Source organism: Diadema setosum, chromosome 4, assembly GCF_964275005.1.
Source record: "Diadema setosum chromosome 4, eeDiaSeto1, whole genome shotgun sequence".
Lineage (NCBI taxonomy): Eukaryota > Metazoa > Echinodermata > Echinoidea > Diadematoida > Diadematidae > Diadema > Diadema setosum.
Genome location: NC_092688.1, coordinates 9,322,162 through 9,343,521, shown reverse-complemented (window position 1 = coordinate 9,343,521; position 21,360 = coordinate 9,322,162). Strand labels below are relative to the sequence as shown.

Here is a 21,360-nt window from a genome sequence, read left to right as displayed (position 1 = left end):
TGGGCGTACATACTCGAGCAGGATTCGAACCTACGACCTCCTGATCACCGGACAGGCGTCATCTCCACTAGACCACCGAGCTTTCGCCCGACAGCAAGTGTTGGTTCTAATCCTTATAGCATGCAGCGGGTACTGCTTTGTTATTCAAATTCATGAAATTCTTCCGTCGAGATGTTTTCATTGCAACTGATTGACAAATTGCCCCACATCGACGTAAATAAGCACTGAATTGATCAGTGTTTTAGTAGTAGCCATGATAAAAAATCATGGGCGTACATACTCGAGCAGGATTCGAACCTACGACCTCCTGATCACCGGACAGGCGTCATCTCCACTAGACCACCGAGCTTTCGCCCGACAGCAAGTGTTGGTTCTAATCCTTATAGCATGCAGCGGGTACTGCTTTGTTATTCAAATTCATGAAATTCTTCCGTCGAGATGTTTTCATTGCAACTGATTGACAAATTGCCCCACATCGACGTAAATAAGCACTGAATTGATCAGTGTTTTAGTAGTAGCCATGATAAAAAATCATGGGCGTACATACTCGAGCAGGATTCGAACCTACGACCTCCTGATCACCGGACAGGCGTCATCTCCACTAGACCACCGAGCTTTCGCCCGACAGCAAGTGTTGGTTCTAATCCTTATAGCATGCAGCGGGTACTGCTTTGTTATTCAAATTCATGAAATTCTTCCGTCGAGATGTTTTCATTGCAACTGATTGACAAATTGCCCCACATCGACGTAAATAAGCACTGAATTGATCAGTGTTTTAGTAGTAGCCATGATAAAAAATCATGGGCGTACATACTCGAGCAGGATTCGAACCTACGACCTCCTGATCACCGGACAGGCGTCATCTCCACTAGACCACCGAGCTTTCGCCCGACAGCAAGTGTTGGTTCTAATCCTTATAGCATGCAGCGGGTACTGCTTTGTTATTCAAATTCATGAAATTCTTTCGTCGAGATGTTTTCATTGCAACTGATTGACAAATTGCCCCACATCGACGTAAATAAGCACTGAATTGATCAGTGTTTTAGTAGTAGCCATGATAAAAAATCATGGGCGTACATACTCGAGCAGGATTCGAACCTACGACCTCCTGATCACCGGACAGGCGTCATCTCCACTAGACCACCGAGCTTTCGCCCGACAGCAAGTGTTGGTTCTAATCCTTATAGCATGCAGCGGGTACTGCTTTGTTATTCAAATTCATGAAATTCTTCCGTCGAGATGTTTTCATTGCAACTGATTGACAAATTGCCCCACATCGACGTAAATAAGCACTGAATTGATCAGTGTTTTAGTAGTAGCCATGATAAAAAATCATGGGCGTACATACTCGAGCAGGATTCGAACCTACGACCTCCTGATCACCGGACAGGCGTCATCTCCACTAGACCACCGAGCTTTCGCCCGACAGCAAGTGTTGGTTCTAATCCTTATAGCATGCAGCGGGTACTGCTTTGTTATTCAAATTCATGAAATTCTTCCGTCGAGATGTTTTCATTGCAACTGATTGACAAATTGCCCCACATCGACGTAAATAAGCACTGAATTGATCAGTGTTTTAGTAGTAGCCATGATAAAAAATCATGGGCGTACATACTCGAGCAGGATTCGAACCTACGACCTCCTGATCACCGGACAGGCGTCATCTCCACTAGACCACCGAGCTTTCGCCCGACAGCAAGTGTTGGTTCTAATCCTTATAGCATGCAGCGGGTACTGCTTTGTTATTCAAATTCATGAAATTCTTCCGTCGAGATGTTTTCATTGCAACTGATTGACAAATTGCCCCACATCGACGTAAATAAGCACTGAATTGATCAGTGTTTTAGTAGTAGCCATGATAAAAAATCATGGGCGTACATACTCGAGCAGGATTCGAACCTACGACCTCCTGATCACCGGACAGGCGTCATCTCCACTAGACCACCGAGCTTTCGCCCGACAGCAAGTGTTGGTTCTAATCCTTATAGCATGCAGCGGGTACTGCTTTGTTATTCAAATTCATGAAATTCTTCCGTCGAGATGTTTTCATTGCAACTGATTGACAAATTGCCCCACATCGACGTAAATAAGCACTGAATTGATCAGTGTTTTAGTAGTAGCCATGATAAAAAATCATGGGCGTACATACTCGAGCAGGATTCGAACCTACGACCTCCTGATCACCGGACAGGCGTCATCTCCACTAGACCACCGAGCTTTCGCCCGACAGCAAGTGTTGGTTCTAATCCTTATAGCATGCAGCGGGTACTGCTTTGTTATTCAAATTCATGAAATTCTTCCGTCGAGATGTTTTCATTGCAACTGATTGACAAATTGCCCCACATCGACGTAAATAAGCACTGAATTGATCAGTGTTTTAGTAGTAGCCATGATAAAAAATCATGGGCGTACATACTCGAGCAGGATTCGAACCTACGACCTCCTGATCACCGGACAGGCGTCATCTCCACTAGACCACCGAGCTTTCGCCCGACAGCAAGTGTTGGTTCTAATCCTTATAGCATGCAGCGGGTACTGCTTTGTTATTCAAATTCATGAAATTCTTCCGTCGAGATGTTTTCATTGCAACTGATTGACAAATTGCCCCACATCGACGTAAATAAGCACTGAATTGATCAGTGTTTTAGTAGTAGCCATGATAAAAAATCATGGGCGTACATACTCGAGCAGGATTCGAACCTACGACCTCCTGATCACCGGACAGGCGTCATCTCCACTAGACCACCGAGCTTTCGCCCGACAGCAAGTGTTGGTTCTAATCCTTATAGCATGCAGCGGGTACTGCTTTGTTATTCAAATTCATGAAATTCTTCCGTCGAGATGTTTTCATTGCAACTGATTGACAAATTGCCCCACATCGACGTAAATAAGCACTGAATTGATCAGTGTTTTAGTAGTAGCCATGATAAAAAATCATGGGCGTACATACTCGAGCAGGATTCGAACCTACGACCTCCTACTACTAAAACACTGATCAATTCAGTGCTTATTTACGTCGATGTGGGGCAATTTGTCAATCAGTTGCAATGAAAACATCTCGACGGAAGAATTTCATGAATTTGAATAACAAAGCAGTACCCGCTGCATGCTATAAGGATTAGAACCAACACTTGCTGTCGGGCGAAAGCTCGGTGGTCTAGTGGAGATGACGCCTGTCCGGTGATCAGGAGGTCGTAGGTTCGAATCCTGCTCGAGTATGTACGCCCATGATTTTTTATCATGGCTACTACTAAAACACTGATCAATTCAGTGCTTATTTACGTCGATGTGGGGCAATTTGTCAATCAGTTGCAATGAAAACATCTCGACGGAAGAATTTCATGAATTTGAATAACAAAGCAGTACCCGCTGCATGCTATAAGGATTAGAACCAACACTTGCTGTCGGGCGAAAGCTCGGTATGGTCTAGTGGAGATGACGCCTGTCCGGTGATCAGGAGGTCGTAGGTTCGAATCCTGCTCGAGTATGTACGCCCATGATTTTTTATCATGGCTACTACTAAAACACTGATCAATTCAGTGCTTATTTACGTCGATGTGGGGCAATTTGTCAATCAGTTGCAATGAAAACATCTCGACGGAAGAATTTCATGAATTTGAATAACAAAGCAGTACCCGCTGCATGCTATAAGGATTAGAACCAACACTTGCTGTCGGGCGAAAGCTCGGTGGTCTAGTGGAGATGACGCCTGTCCGGTGATCAGGAGGTCGTAGGTTCGAATCCTGCTCGAGTATGTACGCCCATGATTTTTTATCATGGCTACTACTAAAACACTGATCAATTCAGTGCTTATTTACGTCGATGTGGGGCAATTTGTCAATCAGTTGCAATGAAAACATCTCGACGGAAGAATTTCATGAATTTGAATAACAAAGCAGTACCCGCTGCATGCTATAAGGATTAGAACCAACACTTGATGTCGGGCGAAAGCTCGGTGGTCTAGTGGAGATGACGCCTGTCCGGTGATCAGGAGGTCGTAGGTTCGAATCCTGCTCGAGTATGTACGCCCATGATTTTTTATCATGGCTACTACTAAAACACTGATCAATTCAGTGCTTATTTACGTCGATGTGGGGCAATTTGTCAATCAGTTGCAAAGTAATGTACATTGTTGTACCAATGTTTATGACTTTTCTGGTAGTGGATAAATACACACAGTTTGTGATTACAAATTAACCTTTAAATGCTTATATCAATATATAGAAGTGAAATACAGAAATTATGTGCCTTCAAACTATTGAAAGTATTAGGTCAACTTTTTCAGTCGTATTGAATCAGCAACATGTTTGTATACAAAGTCAACATGATTTTATAGGCTATCGGTCCTGAGAGGGTTAAAGTTCAGTGTGCCTGGCGCAATCAAGAAAGTACAATGATCAGTGTCTCACAAGATATAGTTGTTGTACTAACATGTTTAGTGACATTTGGAGTGCTATTCTTTAGTGAGATGGAAAGCTAGAAACACTGAACAGGGTAAGTACTGGGCAATATAGAACACTCCAATGTAATTCTTAAGTGACAAGTACTGTAAATCATGTTGATATTACGAGGGTCCTACATGGTCACCATTTTCTGTACTTGTCTGCACCTTCTAGCCTGTATCAGGAATTCATCATAATGGGGATCATTGTTTGTAATATCATGCAGGAGATTTTGGTGTTAACCTGTTGAGGACGAGTCCCGAGTATACTCGGGCAAGTGTCTACTGGGAAATGCGTCTTGTAGCAAAATCAGCCGTCCTCAATGGGTTAACATACTGAAAAGTTAAAATTTTCATTGGGTGGAAGTGTTCACACATTTCACTTGACATGAAACTGGCGCAAAGTAAAAACACACAATTTTTTTACTCAGTGTATGTATTTACGATTTCATGTTTTGATTTCCAGAATTAAAAAAAAAAATCCAAAATTCATCTCATATGGAGTGTGGAAAGCTACAAACTTGTGTGAAGATTTCCTATTTTACAGTTCTGGGTTTTAATGCTTGGGTGAATCAAAATTGTGAGATTTTGTTACAGGAAACAACGTAAAATATTTTGAGTCTGCTTTTGTAACTGAAAAGTATTACCATATTTATAATCTTTCTCTTTATTTATTTATTCATTGGTGTTCTCCATGTCCAGCAAACCAATGCATTCTTTGTCATGACCAATATGATCATCACCCCTGACCAGCAGAAGGGCGAATGTCCCGAGGTAAGAATCAAGTCAGTGATGGTAAATAAAGCCCCTCATTGAAGGACAAGTCCACCTTCATATACATATGGATTGAGTGAATGCAGCAATATTAGTTGAACATATCAGTGAGAGTTTGGGGAAAATTTGACAATCCGTTCGAAACTTATGAACGTTTAAAGTATATGCGCAGTCACTGCTGGATGAGAAGACTACAACAGTGTATGATGTCACATGCGTTGAACGATATAAGGAAAATAAAAAGAGAATTTCACAAAATTTTATTTTTTGAAAAATGTGCATATTTTCTCAATTTGTCACTGACGTATGTCAAGGGTAATATTATTCCCCTTGCCTTCTAAAAGAGGCAAGTCAAGCATTCTTTTATTATGCGAGAAAAGTGACAATATGTTGAATTTTCTTTATATTTTCTTCATATCGTTCTACACATGTGACATCACAAGCTTTAGTATCTTTTCATCCACCATTATTGAATGAGCAGAAACTTCAAAAATTCATAACTTTTGAACGGATTGTCTGACTGTCCTCAAACCTTCGCTGATATGTTCTACTAATATTGCTGCATTCACTCAATCCACATGTCTCTGAAGGTTTACTTGTCCTTAAATCCTACTTCTTGCTGATGAGTTTTAATGACTCTGACAATCGAGAAGAGCAGTAAAATTGTGTTTCCACTTCATCTGTGGGATTGACACAAATGAGTTTCCTTCCAGAAGAGATGTGGCTGTCAAGGAATTTAGATTGTCATAGATGAAGCGTTTGATATGTCACTTTAATAATGATGTGAAAATGAAACCATGAGATGCTTTTAGTTCTGGACACACATTTAGTTGCTCAGACACTTTTCCTAGTAAATTCTAAACTCCTATTATGATACTGAGAGGGACAGAGCAAAGATCATAACAAAGTGAAAATCAGGAAGAGGAAACGTCAATGCGATTTTTAGTTGTGAAATGATAGTTCTGATGTTCACCAGGATATTGTCTGCCAGTGACAGATTACAAAGTTAAAGAAATTCTAATGTACTGTCTAGGGTCTGAGGTATTACAATTCAAGTCATTTGATCTACATTTAAATTTTCAGTCAGTTTTCAGTGCTTCTCATTTTGCTTCCTTCTTCTGAATACATAGTTAGTCTCTTACAGTCAGGTTTCCTTGTTTTTGTTATTTTTTGTCATCTTTCCTATATGATCACAATCAAGATTCTGAAAGTAGTAACTGTAGGAAAATAGAATTTGAATGGGAGGCATCATATAGTCTGATGTGACATGAAGTTACGCTGTTTTCACCCATTTTTACATCGTGAAATATTGTTTTTGTGACCCCAAGCACACTCGGTTTCGGTGTCTATCTACGTGTAACAGGGTGAATTACACACAATCTTCGGAAAGTGTAAAAACTGTAATTCATCAGACAGTTGAAGCTCTATGTGAGTAGATCTAGCTTCTTGCAAATATGGCATGTGAGATGATAAAGCCTTTGTCAGGTCTTCACAGACACTTAAGGAAATAAGGTAGTATCAAGAGTCTCATTATGACCAACTTTCATTGAAAACTTGCATAATGTGCTTTCACCTTGCATTTAAATACAAGTGCACTTTCTTTCTTGCTGTTTTTCAAAGTTGCCCATTAAATTAAGTGCCCATTAATAGTATGACAATACACCAAAGGTGGACTGTATTGAACAGGAAGAAGAAGGAGAAGTGCTGATCAGAGTGAAATACATCTAGAGCATTTGGTTACTTTCCTCAATATCCTAACTATCATTTTTAATATAAGTGTTGCATCAGTTTCATGTGAAAGCAATAAAACTATTCAAAAGAAATCGAAGTGTTGGAAAGTGTGTGTGAAAGCAAAACTAATTACAATCTAGAAAGGAGCATCCTATAATGTATCTGTACACAGTAAAACAACATATTAAATGTCTCTCTCTCTCTCCCTCCCTCTCAAGGACCCTGATATTCCCAATGCTGTTTGTAGTGATGACAGTGACTGTCCAGCAGGAGAACCAATGGTCAATGGAAATGGTATGCCTTGGGCTTTCAGAAACTTCTGTTGTTTTCTTTTCCTGTCTTTGTAATACCCTTCTATTTGATACTGAATCCTTTTTTTATGAGAACCTGAGTAGTATATATAATATTGATATGGTCTTACGGGTGACTCCCATTGTAACAGTCTTTCACAGCCTTTCTTATAGGGACTGGCAGTTTTCTTTCATTATAGCAAAGTTTTGTTTTAGCCAAATAAATAAAGTGAATAAAGTGTCTGACAGGATAATTTGGGAACCTGAAAATTTTCTACTTCCTTGTAGTCAAAACTTTGTTATAACCATGTTTGTTATAATGGTAGTGCACTGTATTTACCAAATATTGCCTCTTCAGTGTTGCCTTTGCTCATCTCAAGGGCCATGCCATTATCTTTACCCCAACATTGCCAGGTGACCAGGGTATGTACGAGTGGGTCAAGAGGGATATCATGGGTAAAATTATGTTGTCCAAGGAAATAAGCACTTGGCAGGGCTTGAACTCGGGACCTCTGTTTGAAAGTGAAGAGTCTTATGCACTATACCACAGGGTCCCTAATATCTCAGTCACAGATAACAGTTTACATTTATCTGTCTTAAAGGACAAGTCCTTCACAAGTGCACCTTCGATCGCATACACATTGATTGAGAGAATGCAGCACCATAAGTAGAATACATAAGGGAAAGTTTGACAAAAATCAAACAACCCATTCAAAATACAGTCTGTATATAAATTTTTGAAGTTTTAGTGCCACCATTGCTGGATGTGAAGACAACTTCAATGTACAACTTTTGATGTCACATGCGTAGAATATTGTAAAGAAGAGTAAAGAATTTTCAACATATTTTCACTTTTCTCACATGATGATAGAGCACTTGACTTGCACCTCTTTCTGAAGGCAGAGAGAATATCATTACCCTTTATGTCAGTAACAAGTCATAAGAATGAGTGTATACTTTTTTTCAAAAATTGAAATTCTGTGGAATTTTCTTTTTATTTTCCTTGAATCGTTGTTCGCATGTGACATCATAAACTGACGGTAGTGGTCTTCTCATTCAGCAGTTACTGTGCAGATACTTTAAAAATGAATTCATGATTTTTGAACAAATTATGTGATATTTCTCAGACTTTCACTGATGTGTTCTACTGATATTGCAGCACTCAACCAATCCACTTGTATATGCAAAGGTGAACTTGTCCTTTAAAGGGAAAGTATTGGGTCAATATTAAAATGATCCAGACTGTACATATGGACTTCCTCATTGACTTCCATTGAGGTGGTTTTGATGTGTATACAGTGCAATACAACTGTATACCCATCAATGATGAAATTAATGCTCTTTAAACCCATTGCTTGTAAGATCTGAGCTTATTATACACCTCATCTATTGTATTTCATCTTCTCTCTAAAACTGTATTTATCTATGTCAAATAAGTTAAGTGTCATTGATTTTTGTTTTAATTTGAGCCGTGACTTTTGTGCTGTATCAGTTTCAGAACATGCCAAGGGGCTTCTTCCCTGTTAATGCTTGGAACTGAAGTTACTCATACATTGATTGACTCGATAGTTTTTTCTTCTTTTCTTCCTCATAGGTGTTCATAGTGTACAGTACAACATTGCCTCAAATGTCTGGAATGTCATTGTCATTTCTCTCTAGTTGTAATGTCTTCTGAAAATTAGGTCCACTGGTAGAAAGTGATTTTTATTTGTACAGCATTAAAAGTGAACTGTTGTCCAATACAGAAAGATAGATAGATAGATAGATAGATAGATAGATAGATAGATAGATAGATAGATAGATAGATAGATGGATAGATAGATAGATTTGTAGATAGATAGATTTATAGATAGATAGATAGATAGGTAGGTAGGTAGGTAGTGGTAGAAAGAAAAATAGAGGGATAGATGGATAGAAAGATGGATAGATAGAGTGATAGAAATATAGATATATAATAGATGGATACATTAGGTAAATAGATAGATGGATTGCAGATGGATAGATTGATTGACAAATGTATACTGTATTTATGTAGATAGATGGAGAGATTGATGATGATACTTTAATTAATCCGTACCAGCTTAATTGATTCCCAGATATTTGTCTGATAGATACAATGTACCAGGGTCTCATTTTCAGTTAAAGGCATAATTTACCATTTGCAGATGAAACAAAAACCCAGCTTTAGTGCTTCAAACTAGTTCTGAAATATGGGTTAGGGATACAACCAATGTAAAAATTTGAATCGGTAAACATACAAAAAATGAACAATAGTTAATAATAAAAATGTTTGTAGACTAAACCGTCCACAGTTATGGTTTATTGAGAAAATTAGTGATATCTCCATACATTTAAGGCTTTTTTTCCAAAATTTTTACATGGTAGGGTGTTTTGTGATAAAACTGACCTACACATATGCATCAAATGTGATATCTCGGACATTTCAAAAAATCATTGCTCCAAAGGTAAACTGTACCTTTAAGATTTAACAGAAATATTGCGTAATGTTCAAATCATGAAAGGTGCACATAAAAACTGATACTTTGATGAATGGTGTGAATCTTGCAACTTAACTTCAGTGCATAAGTTTTGTATTATGCTTCGCTAACACCCACACTAGAGGGTGCTCACTTTTATCGTCATTTTTTTTTTTTTAGTCAGTGCGCTTGTCCCTTTTCACATACTCTCTTTTCTTTGTTTTAATTCTGCAAGGTGTGAGAACAGGGAAATGCGTAAACTACACATACCCAGACGGCGACGTGACCACAACTTGTCAGATCAAGGCATGGTGCCCGACAGAGTTTGACGAGATACCAGTGTAAGTATTTACAGTGCTTATTATATAAGATTACAGGTAATGACCTTTAACCCTTCTCAAATCTACTGTATATCTGTACTCTCTGACATACATTTGGACATTATTTCGCCTCTTGCCCTAGCTCGGTTACTGATTTCAAGATCATGGAGCAGTGGACTAATATTTTCCTCTCTTCCACTAAAGGTGTAACTTGAAAGGATGGTATAGTTTTGGTTGAGATTGGGCTTCAGGTTTCCAAATTTTTTTCAAGAGAATGAGAAATTATTTATGAAATATTAAACAGCATACAATTTTATGAGGAATTCAAAGTTTATTTGATGATCTTTTTTTTTTTTTTTTTGGAAAAGGCTTAGATGTCTATTTAAAAAACAAAGAGGTCCTAATAAAAGGTGGAAGCTACCGTTTATTAGGACCACATTGTTTTACTTTGTTTTTGGATATCTTCGCCATTTTATAGCCGATTTTTATCAATAAACTGTGAATTCCTCTTTGAATATGCTCTTCTTCCCCATCTCAACCTAACCTATACCATCCCTTTATAGGAGAAGTCTACAATATGTTCAATTTGACGAGTATCATTAACAAAACGGAAGACTGAGGAGAAGTTTGATTAAAATATATTTGAATAGCATTATACGATTTTCAATGGAATGGAATTATCTTTGAATGACAGATGATATCAGTGATGGCAAATGAAATGATTGGGTCTCATCCCAAGTGTCATGATGTTACTCATTTAATTATTTTCATTTCCTGTGACAAAATAGTCAAACCAGTAGGTCAAGATTCCATTAATAGATGATTACATGTTTAAGCTTGTAGATTTCTTCTCAAGTAATAGGGTTAGTATGTGACATTATGCATGTGGAATTTGATTATTATGGTGCAAAAAGAAAAGAAAAAGAAAACTAGGACCCATATCCAGGATGTGCAGGCTTTTATGTACTGACTACCATGCATGTTTTCCTGTAATCATTGTATTCTGCAGAAACAACACGGCTATCCTAATGGCAGCTGTAAACTTTACTGTGTTAATCAAGAACAGCATCCAGTTCCCCAAATTCAATGCTTCAAAGTGAGTTTACCCAAGAACTTGGGTGATAACCATATTTGCAAGTTTATGCACTTCTATAATCTGACTATTTTCAGAATTATAAGGGTCAGTACCATGATGTCATTTTCAGTATCTGCACTCTACACCAGAAAACCTACAAGAAGTTGTGGCAATGGCCTTATATCAGAATGGATATCCACTATGTTTTCAGAGTCGAGCTAACATTTCTTTTTAATATACAGTAGGCATTGTTTTTACATCATAATCAGCCTTTAGAAGCTTTTGAGATTGTGTACCACCTTTTCAGCTGCTGAAGAAAGATATAATCAGCATGCTTCCAAAAGAGCTTCACCTTCCCTCCATGATCACATTGTAGACTCGTGTTTAGTCCCTGACTTGGTCCATGTGTAATTTTATGCCTACCGGCTTCAGATCAGTTTTGATTCAAGAGTAGATGGTATATCTTGTGTCATCGAGTATTATTTGATATGTAATACTTGTTATTGTCGCAATTGGTTATGTGCTGAATTAATTAGCGTTTTATTAGTTGCCATGATAAAAAAAATCATAGGCATACATACTCGAGCAGGATTTGAACCTACAGTCTCCCGAGTACTGGACAATTGTCGTAATGTGATGTATCCACTGGTCAACCAAGCTTTCTCCCAACAGCCAGTGCTGGTTCTAATCCTTATAGCATGCAGTAAGTACTGCATATTTATTCTAATGAATCAAATTCTTACGTCAAGTACTTTTTATTGCAACTGGTTGACAAATTGCCCTACATCAATGTAAAAACGCATCAAATAAATCATTCAGTGATTTAGAAGTAGCCATGATCACATCCTGCGCAAGTATGTATGCCATGATTTTTTTACCATGGCTACTACTAAAGACACTGATTAATTCTGTGTATATTTATGTTGATGTAGGGCAATTTGTCAACCAGCTGCATTAAAAGCGACTTGACACAAGCAATCATTAATTTACATTTGGTTTGTCATTTGACATTTTTCTTGACTTTTCCCTCTTTTAATACCATGATGTCTATTTTTCCTCTCTCTCACTCTATCTACCTCTCTTGCTCTCTACCCTATTGTCTCTATATATCTCTCTCATTCTCCGCCTCTCGCTAATGTTGGAAAAAGACGCAATATCTTGGAGAGTAGCAACAGTACCTACCTGAAGAACTGCCATTACGACAAAAAGGATCATCCCTTCTGTCCTGTGTTTCCTCTTGGGACCATCGCCAACGATATTGGCGCTGACTTTAACTCATTAGCTTATAAGGTATGTATCCCTCAGCAGTACAACAAAATTAGTATTCAAACATTAAAAAATGAAAACAACAGTGAAATTTGCAAAAATATATCGCTATATCGCACAGCCCTATGAGTTGTTGGATATGAGTCATTTGTTACTTTTTAAGTGATGTAGAGCAAAAATTTGGATAGATGCATTAGATTTGTGATGTCGCATCAATAAATACCATCAATGAGTGTTTGTGTGGTAACAAATGCAGGAAAGGATGTCTGCCTTTAATACTTGATCAAGACTCTTGACAGAGTTGAAGCACAAGTTTTGAAGTGAACACTGCATTGCACTAGCATTTTCTGAGTGTTTACACAAAACAGGGATCGGATGTTAATGATTTGCACACTGTGAGCTTCCATGTGCTTTTGTTTGACTAACGGTAATTTGAAAGAATTATCCTCCTTACTTAACTGATTTTCTTTAGTCCAATGATGCAGATTTTTCAGATACAAATGAATGTTGATTATAATGAGATTGCTCTTATGAATGTCATATCAAGTCGATCCTGTCATCAAGGGAAGTGTGAAATGTGGCAGTTAAAACAGGTTTGACTGGTAGCCATTGTGGTACTTGTACAATCCAACAGGAATGGAAAAGACTGATAAACAATAAAACAAAGCCCATATGATTTCTATTGAGGGGACAGAAAGATAGTGCATTTGACATTGTCATCTGTGTGATTTTCAAATGCATGCTTTTGACAAGGGGCATACCTTTATCAAATAATGACTCATTGTGTAATTGTTAATTCCGTAAAAGACTGCAAGTCATAAGAAAGTTGTCATGTTTGAGGAAAGATGGATGATGAAATGCTAGGCAAACACAAGTAGATTCTCGTGATTTAGAATTCCTTTCAGTTGGTTATGAAAGGGTCTTGATCACCCAAAGAAGATATCGTAAGAAGTGCTGTTGGCACAACTCTTGTGCACATGATCAATCACTCATTCAAACACATCTCACAAAAGAGAAACAGCAAAGGCCCAAAGTCAAGAAAGGAGTTTGAATCAAATCCATGATTTGAATTTAGCCCACAGACTAAACCTAGTGCAAAATACCAGTAAGCAAACTTTGCCCATGCACAAGTCTGTAGGCATTCGTTCTTAGAGATCTCTGTACGCATGAAGTGCCACATACATTTTCGCCATTAAAATGAGCATAATCCATGGAGTAGATTTAAACTACCTTTGTGAACTCTGGCCGCAGCATCCAGATGTCGTCCCTTCGAATATAGAATGTGATTATTGTACTCACCTACTGCCAGAGGTAAGAATCCACACAGGATGAGGCTTAGAAGCTTGAGTGCCGTCATCACTCCGCCAGCATACCAATAAAATGTTGACATGTTGTAGAGGTGTGTCGATCCCTTCTTGAGGAAATAGTCAAACTTTTTTGTTGTTTTTGTTGCACAAGGTCTCGAATGCATGCACACTACTCCAGAGTATTAACTGACTTACACGTATAAACTCCTTAATAGACATTTGCTGTCATGATTAGGTCCACTAGAGAAAACCCAATACCGTAAGAATTATCCTTGCAAAAAGCGTGTTACTGGTACTTTTTATAGAACATTCTAACAAGTCTTGTCAATGACATTTCTCATTGGCACAGGAAGACAGTGATGTGACATTGGTTTTCCCAGTCTGCCTGTATAAAGTCAAGATATGTGTTGTCTAAAGAAAACAAATTCATATGCTGTCCATACGAGATGATGAAACTTGTATCTTGATTCAACTGAAAGAAACAGTCAGTTCAGTTGCTCACTTGGTGAGTCCAAGTCCTGCAATTGAGACAGTACAGGTACTATTTTCACACTGATAATCCACCGATATTCCACTAAAATCTCCACAAGATAGTATGCATTCACAATTCAGAAATCAAATGAACCCAGTCATAGAGATGGACGGAAGGATAAACACAAATATTTATGCTGATTGGGCATCACAAGTATATTGGGAAGCATGATTTTGGGGCCTATTCTGCATGGGGTGAAACAAAGAGTGCATTATTGATTTTTTTTTTTCATCAGCACTGGAGGAACAATGAATTCTTATGTGTCATGCATAACCATACACATAAACTTTTAGATGAAACAGCTGTTAACCCAAATACAAAGGGTAGTGACCTTGATAAGTGTGAAGACATCTATTCCCATTTGCATTGGAGTTGCATTGTACAACTCCTTTGTTCTTTTGTATTATTATTCATATTTACAATAGATGCAGTAATTCAGTTGACTGTTGTGATTTCCTGTCAGCATGGCTCGACACTACATTTTTTGTCTGGTGGCCCATTTTGGCCACTAAAATCTTGAAATCTTGATTGTTGTTGTTTTTTTTGTGTGTGTGGCCTGAAATCAAAGCAAAAGTAACAGTCCACTTTGAATCTTAATTGCCTGTTCAGGCCACTAAAAGATAAATTTGGCGGCCTGACACCAACTTTTAGGCCCGAATTCACGAAGGTGGTACAAATGAAACCATGGTTTAAACCATGGACAAAAACCATGGAGCGCCAAGTGTCGCATGGAATATTTCGTCACGAAATCAGTCATTTCGTCGACGAAATTATTATTTTGTAACAAAATGACAACATTTTGTAACTAAATGAACATTTCGTCCACGGAATGATAATTTCGTTAACGAAACCTGTCATTTTATCGACGAAATGACCAATTTCGTAAAGAAATATTCCGTGCGACACTTGGCGCTCCATGGTTTTTGTCCATGGTTTAAACCATGGTTTTGTTTGTACCACCTTCGTGAATTCGGGCCTTAGTGGCCCGAGACCACTGGGCCACCACTAATGTCAAGCCCTGGTTAGCCACTTCTTGATGATTTTTATGGCAACAAGATAGATTAGATATGAGGACTCCCCTTTCATACTTTTTCTTTTTGCATTCTTATGAAACATGTGGTGTATATAGATATCATTTAAAACCCATGCTCTTCACATTTCTAAATTGTTGTCTTACATCATCTATTTGTGTAGAAAACTCTAAGAGTGTTTTCCAAATACAATGTTCTTTGGAGAATTGGCATGTTGCTTTTTACTAATGTATTGAAGTGGTTTTTGTTCTTTCAAATGTGATTAGGGTGCAGTTGTGGGAATACTCATCAGATGGGACTGCAACTTAGACTACAGCTTGGATAACTGTCGTCCGGTATACACGTTCAAAAGACTGGACAACAAAAATGCCCTCATCGCTCCTGGATATAACTTCAGGTCAGTTGTGATTTTTTTCTCAGTAATGTAACTATCATTACTGCCAATGAGCAGGAGTACCCCCACCACCAACACCCACACCTTCATCGTCATCACCACTTTTACCATCATCATTATCATTATCATCATCATCTTCATTACCTCCATCACCATTCATCATCACCATTATCTCTGCAGTTTTACCATGATCTTCATTGACACCAGTCACCATCATCATCATCATCATCTTCATTATCTTCATTACCTCCATCACCACCCATCATCACCATTATCTCTACAGTGTTACCAAGATCTACATTGATACCACAGTCACCAACATAATCATCATCATCATCATCATCATTATCATCATTATCATCATCATCATCATCATCATCATCATCATCATCATCATCATCATCATCATCATTGCCATCCTGAACACCACCATCTTTAACATCATTCTCCCAGACCTGCCTGTCTCCCTGGTTCTGCAGGAGTATCCCTGAAAACTAAGCTGCTCCCTCCTGACCTTGACAAAAGAATGTTTATTAATGCCACCCTGATTTGGGATTACATTTTCACCTGCTGATCACATGCGTAAAGCACATAAGTGTCACAGTCATCATAGCTCACTGGAATCACCTATATATTGATGTACGACTGCTGGCAGTCCTGTTAGCCCAATCTCTTGATCACCATCACCATGGCCATCACCACAACCATCACCCCCTCTACTGCTTTGCATCAGGAGTTTCTCATCTTCATCACCATTCTCATTAGTTTCACCAGCAATATCACCGTCGTCATCATCACCCAACCATAGTCAATAACTTCATCCCAATGTTTCGCATTTGTCGCCACCAGGTTCTCCAATAATTACAAAGAGGGCGGAGTGGAGTACAGGACCCTGACCAAGGCGTACGGCATCCTCTTCCAAGTCATCGTTACGGGGGAGGCGGGAAAGTTTGATGTTGTGCCCCTCATTCTGAACATCGCCTCTGGCCTCGCCCTCCTATCCCTGGTGAGTTTTGTGAGTATGGTCAAGGGTGCACATTGTCCTTTCTGTTTGGCACATGCACAGACTTTCAGAATTGGACAATGTAAAAAAAGAAAAGGACTGTTCTGCCTGTCCATGGTAAAGTCCATCAGTTGCACCCTATCCAACTAGTACTGGACGATATATTTTAGTGCTTCTTAGTACTGACCTTGTTATCCATGTCTCTCTCCATTCTTCTCTGCCTCTTCATCAATTCGTCGGCCATCATCTGAACCGTCCTATATGCAATTTTCACTTTTTAAGAATGATATTTCCAGATAATCGCATTTGAAGTTCACCCATTTTTCAGTCATGATTGCTGCACTTTTATATATGGCATTTCCAATTATTTCTGTAATACTATGTCAGACTTTAATCTTCACTCTAACGTGTGATGTTTTCATCAAATTGTATTGTTAGGAATTATGGAAGAAATTGCAAGAGAGCTACGTGTATGTTTTTTCCATTTGCAAAGACTGTTGTCATTTACCATGTTATTTTTTGTTGACTGCGTGACAGTACTTGACGTCTCCAAACTGTTGTATTTCACTAATATTTCATGCAAAGTCAATGCACCCAATATACTATGGTTTGGTATATTGCTGGCTTTTAACCCATGCACTTATGAGGAAATGAACAAAATGAAATGACAAGACTCTATGAAAGTGATAATTACACAAAAAGTACATCAAATTAAGAACTGAAAATATCACATTACGTATATAATGGAATGTCCACTATCAAAATGACTGAAAATCTCAAAATCAAAAAATTTGACCGAAAATCGGGATATGTGAGGGTTCAGATGTCCGCCGACGAATAAACACCGTTTGACAGTTTCATTTTTCTGTTCTGTCATGCACTTGTCATGGCTGGCATTTTTTCAAAAGTATGTTGGATTATCTACAATAAAAAAAGGTATCTAGTGATTTGTAACCATACAGAATACTATGTGTGTTATGTTTACCACAAAGATACCAAGCCATAGCAGAAGCAGGAAATTAGTAAATCTAAAGAAAAAAAATCTTTTGTGATGAGGGGGGCATGGATGTTAGTAAAAGATGTCTTGAACACTGGCAGCCATTTTTTATTATTGGTTGTTATGGATGTCCCCTCCTTCTCCATTACAGGCAAGCATCATGTGTGACATCTGTGTACTGTACTTCCTTCAGAAGCGCTACTTTTATCGCAAAAAGAAGTACCAAATGGTTGATGACAATCCTTATGAAGTAAGTATTATGCATAGTTCACATATAATGACATTAGTTATTGTAAAACCAGAAATGTTTGCATGCTTTTTAATTTCCCGAATTTTGAAGAGCCAAGATTCACAAAATTAGAATGCATGCAAAAATTCTTGTCTACACAATAAAGCATTGGATGCCAGTGGCAATTTGAAAAAAGTGCATGTCACCATTAAGGCAGTCAGCTCCAATTTGTGAAAATTTCATGATGCGAACGTTTCTTGCTTTACAGTAATCTCAACATCTGGAAAAAGGAAGTTGACTCCCAGCAAGAAAGTTTCTTTGCTTCTCTTTTTCTTATGTTTTCCTTTTATTACATATAAAAATGTCCTCTAAAATGCCCTCTAACAGATAAATGCTGAGAAGGATATTTGAAATGAATTTATCATAGTAGATAATCTGAGTTGGTATGATATTAGTGCAGAAAAGTATTCATGTTTGTCATGAGATATCAACTTAGATATACATAATTATATGCAAGTCTCTGTGATGACTTCAATACATGTACATGATATGTTTGAAAGCCTTGCTTATTAGTCAACATATTCAAAGCCTATGAGATTAAATTTCTCATGTGTGCAAGTATAGGTCTTGGTTTGTGTGTCTGTGTGTCTGTCTGTATAATGGGCAGGGGGTCGGGGGAGAGAGTGGCAGGAATATCGGGGTCATCCCACGAGACCGACACCCACGAGTCATACGGTCCACGAGACCGACATCAATAAAAGGTCCATGAGTCATACAGCCCATGAGTTATACGGCTCAGGAGTCATACAGCCCATGAGTTCGACACTAGGCACAAAAGGCTCATGAGACCGACACTAAGCAAACACAGCCCACGAGACCGACACTAAGCAATAAAGGCTCACGAGACCGACACTAAGCAAAGAAAGCCCATGAGACCGACAGTAGGCAAAGAAGGCCCACGAGACCGACACTAAGCAAAAAAGGCTCACGAGACCGACACTAAGCAAAGAAAGCCCACAACACCGACAGTAGGCAAAGAAGGCCCATGAGACCGACAAGATAAACAGCGCCATCTACATGCCAATTACCTGTACAGGGTGTTCCATGAACGGAAAAATATCATACTGGCGGGTGCAATTTCGTCACGCTATCAAGTGAAAGATGGTAACCATCAACATAATGAACGACATCAAATATGTATTTCCACATACTTCCAGGGGGCAGGTATGTCAGGGAGCGACATTAAATTGTTATCAATTAGAAAAATAGAATTGCATTCTTCATGCCCCCCCCCCCCAAAAAAAAAGGAGAAGACAAAAAACACATGGTCAAATGAATTGATAAAAGAGGACAAGAACGATGTATGGATTAATTTTAGAGCTTTGATAATGCCATCGTGCTACTTTTAATAGGCTTTCCTAGTTTTTAGCTAGAAGATGGACAGGATGTACTTTTTACCTCTTCTCTTTCTCTATTCACTATTTTCTTAGGCTATATTAGATATCCTACCCTCGTGCTTAGACGTTTTGGAGTAAGATCTATTTGTAATTTTCTCTGTAACTATGATGTATGTACTTCAACTGATTAAAACGTTTCATATCGCAGGGAGTCACCTCCATTTGTGGCTTGTGTTATTCTCCTCCAAAACAGTACATTTTACGTGAAATACAATAGCTGTTTTCATGGATGCATCTTTTTTTTTTTCCGAATCCGAATCGAATATGTATATATTATATAGGACCTATATGAGAAATTGTCATTATGCCTCCGCCACGAAGTGGTGCCGGAGGCATTATGTTTTCGGGTTGTCCGTCCGTCCGTCCGTCCGCTTTCGTTTACGCGATAACATGAGTAATATTGACTGGAATTTTACCAAACTTGGTCCAAGTATAAAGTATGATGGGGCAATTAATTGATAAGATTTTGGGTGAAATCAGCCAAAGGTTAAAGGTCAAAGGTCAAGGTCAAATCATGAAATTGTATCCGTTTACGCGATAACTCAAGACTGGATCGAGCAAATTTCACCAAACTTTGTCGGAGGATGATGTATGATGGGGCAATTACTTGATAAGTTTTTTACTGAAATCGGACATAGGTCAAAGGTCAAAGATCAAGGTCAAATCCTAAAATTTATCTGTTTACGTGATAACTCAAAACTGGATGAAGCAGCTTTCACCAAACTTGGTCCAAGGATGATGTATGATGGGACAATTAGTTGAGTAGATTTTAGTGACATCGGCAAGAGGTCAAAGGTCAAAAGGTCAAGGTCAAATGCTAAAAATGTTGCTATTTCCCTCATATCTATGCAATGCCCAAAGGTATTTTCTTGAAACTTAGTGTAGACATGAACTACTGCGTAAAGATTCTCCAAAGAGAGTTTCGTGTCATAAGGTCAAAGGTCAAAAGGTCAAAGGTTAGGTGAAAATGTTGCAATATCACTTTTCTCGCAAATGGTTCAATGTATCTTCATGGAACTTGTGGCATAGACATGTACTGACTGGCAGGGATTATCTAGGGAATTGAGGGGTGGTGGGTCAATAGTCAGGGGGGTCAAAGGTCAAGGTCAACTCCTCAAAATTTTACTATTTCCCTCATATACTAGTATATGCAATGCTTGCATTATTAGTTTTAAAACTTTATATATACATGTATTACCTAATGGAGATTCTCCGGGAAATTTCCAGCCAGAAGGTCAAAGGTCAAAGGTTAAGGGTCAAAGGATAGGTTTCAATGCCCTCCTCCAAAAAAAAAAAAAAACTATTTTGTACTTTAATTACACTCTTTATTCATACCTTGGAAATTACTCAATGCATAAACTTATAAAAGGGTCCGTCAGAAGTCAAATAAAAATTCTCAATTCCCTAAATATGTGTACCTGCACTCTTAGACAATTATAGCATACTCAGTTCAAGGAAAGTGAACATTCAAGATATTTCTGACAAACCTGTCATTTCATTATTTTGCCAGTTATGTGAAACTGTCATCACACATTGTGAAGACATTGTACTATATACCTATTGGAAGAATCATGCATTATGGTGGAGGCATCAGTCGCCATAGCGACATTTCTAGTTTTTTAATCATTTACTGCCATCACATTTCGTGATATTTTTTTCCTTGATAATCTGATTTTTCGAGCCAATGCAGATTAACATCATAGTACAACTTGATGTCGAACTCGTGGGCTTTATTTACTCAGTGTCGAACTCGTGGGCTGTATAACTGGTGGGCTGTATGACTTGTGGGCTGTATGACTCGTGGGCTGTATGACTTGTGAGCTGTATAACTTATGGGCTGTATGGCTCGTGGGTGTCGGTCTCGTGACGTGCACCCGGAATATCTAGGGAAATTCTAACCCTTCTGCGGTCACTGTAAGGCAGGCAAAATATGGAACAACAGTACAGACCTCTGTGTATTTGTATGGGCAATGGCACAATTACATTCTCTGATTTTTGTTTCATCTTTACAGGATATGTCTGATGCTGGAGAATAG

General features: G+C 38.4%; 1 protein-coding gene across 1 annotated transcript in view; it reads left to right on the top strand.

Moving 5' to 3' along the window:
- LOC140227478 (P2X purinoceptor 4-like) overlaps window positions 1–21,360 on the top strand; it is a 26,344-nt gene extending 4,984 nt beyond the window's left edge. The window contains exons 3-11 of the mRNA XM_072307881.1: window positions 5,144–5,215; window positions 7,165–7,240; window positions 9,949–10,054; window positions 11,043–11,129; window positions 12,257–12,398; window positions 15,511–15,641; window positions 16,488–16,644; window positions 17,790–17,888; window positions 21,337–21,360. Of these exons, the coding sequence (XP_072163982.1) occupies window positions 5,144–5,215; window positions 7,165–7,240; window positions 9,949–10,054; window positions 11,043–11,129; window positions 12,257–12,398; window positions 15,511–15,641; window positions 16,488–16,644; window positions 17,790–17,888; window positions 21,337–21,360 (894 nt within the window). The remainder of the gene's footprint in view (window positions 1–5,143; window positions 5,216–7,164; window positions 7,241–9,948; window positions 10,055–11,042; window positions 11,130–12,256; window positions 12,399–15,510; window positions 15,642–16,487; window positions 16,645–17,789; window positions 17,889–21,336) is intronic.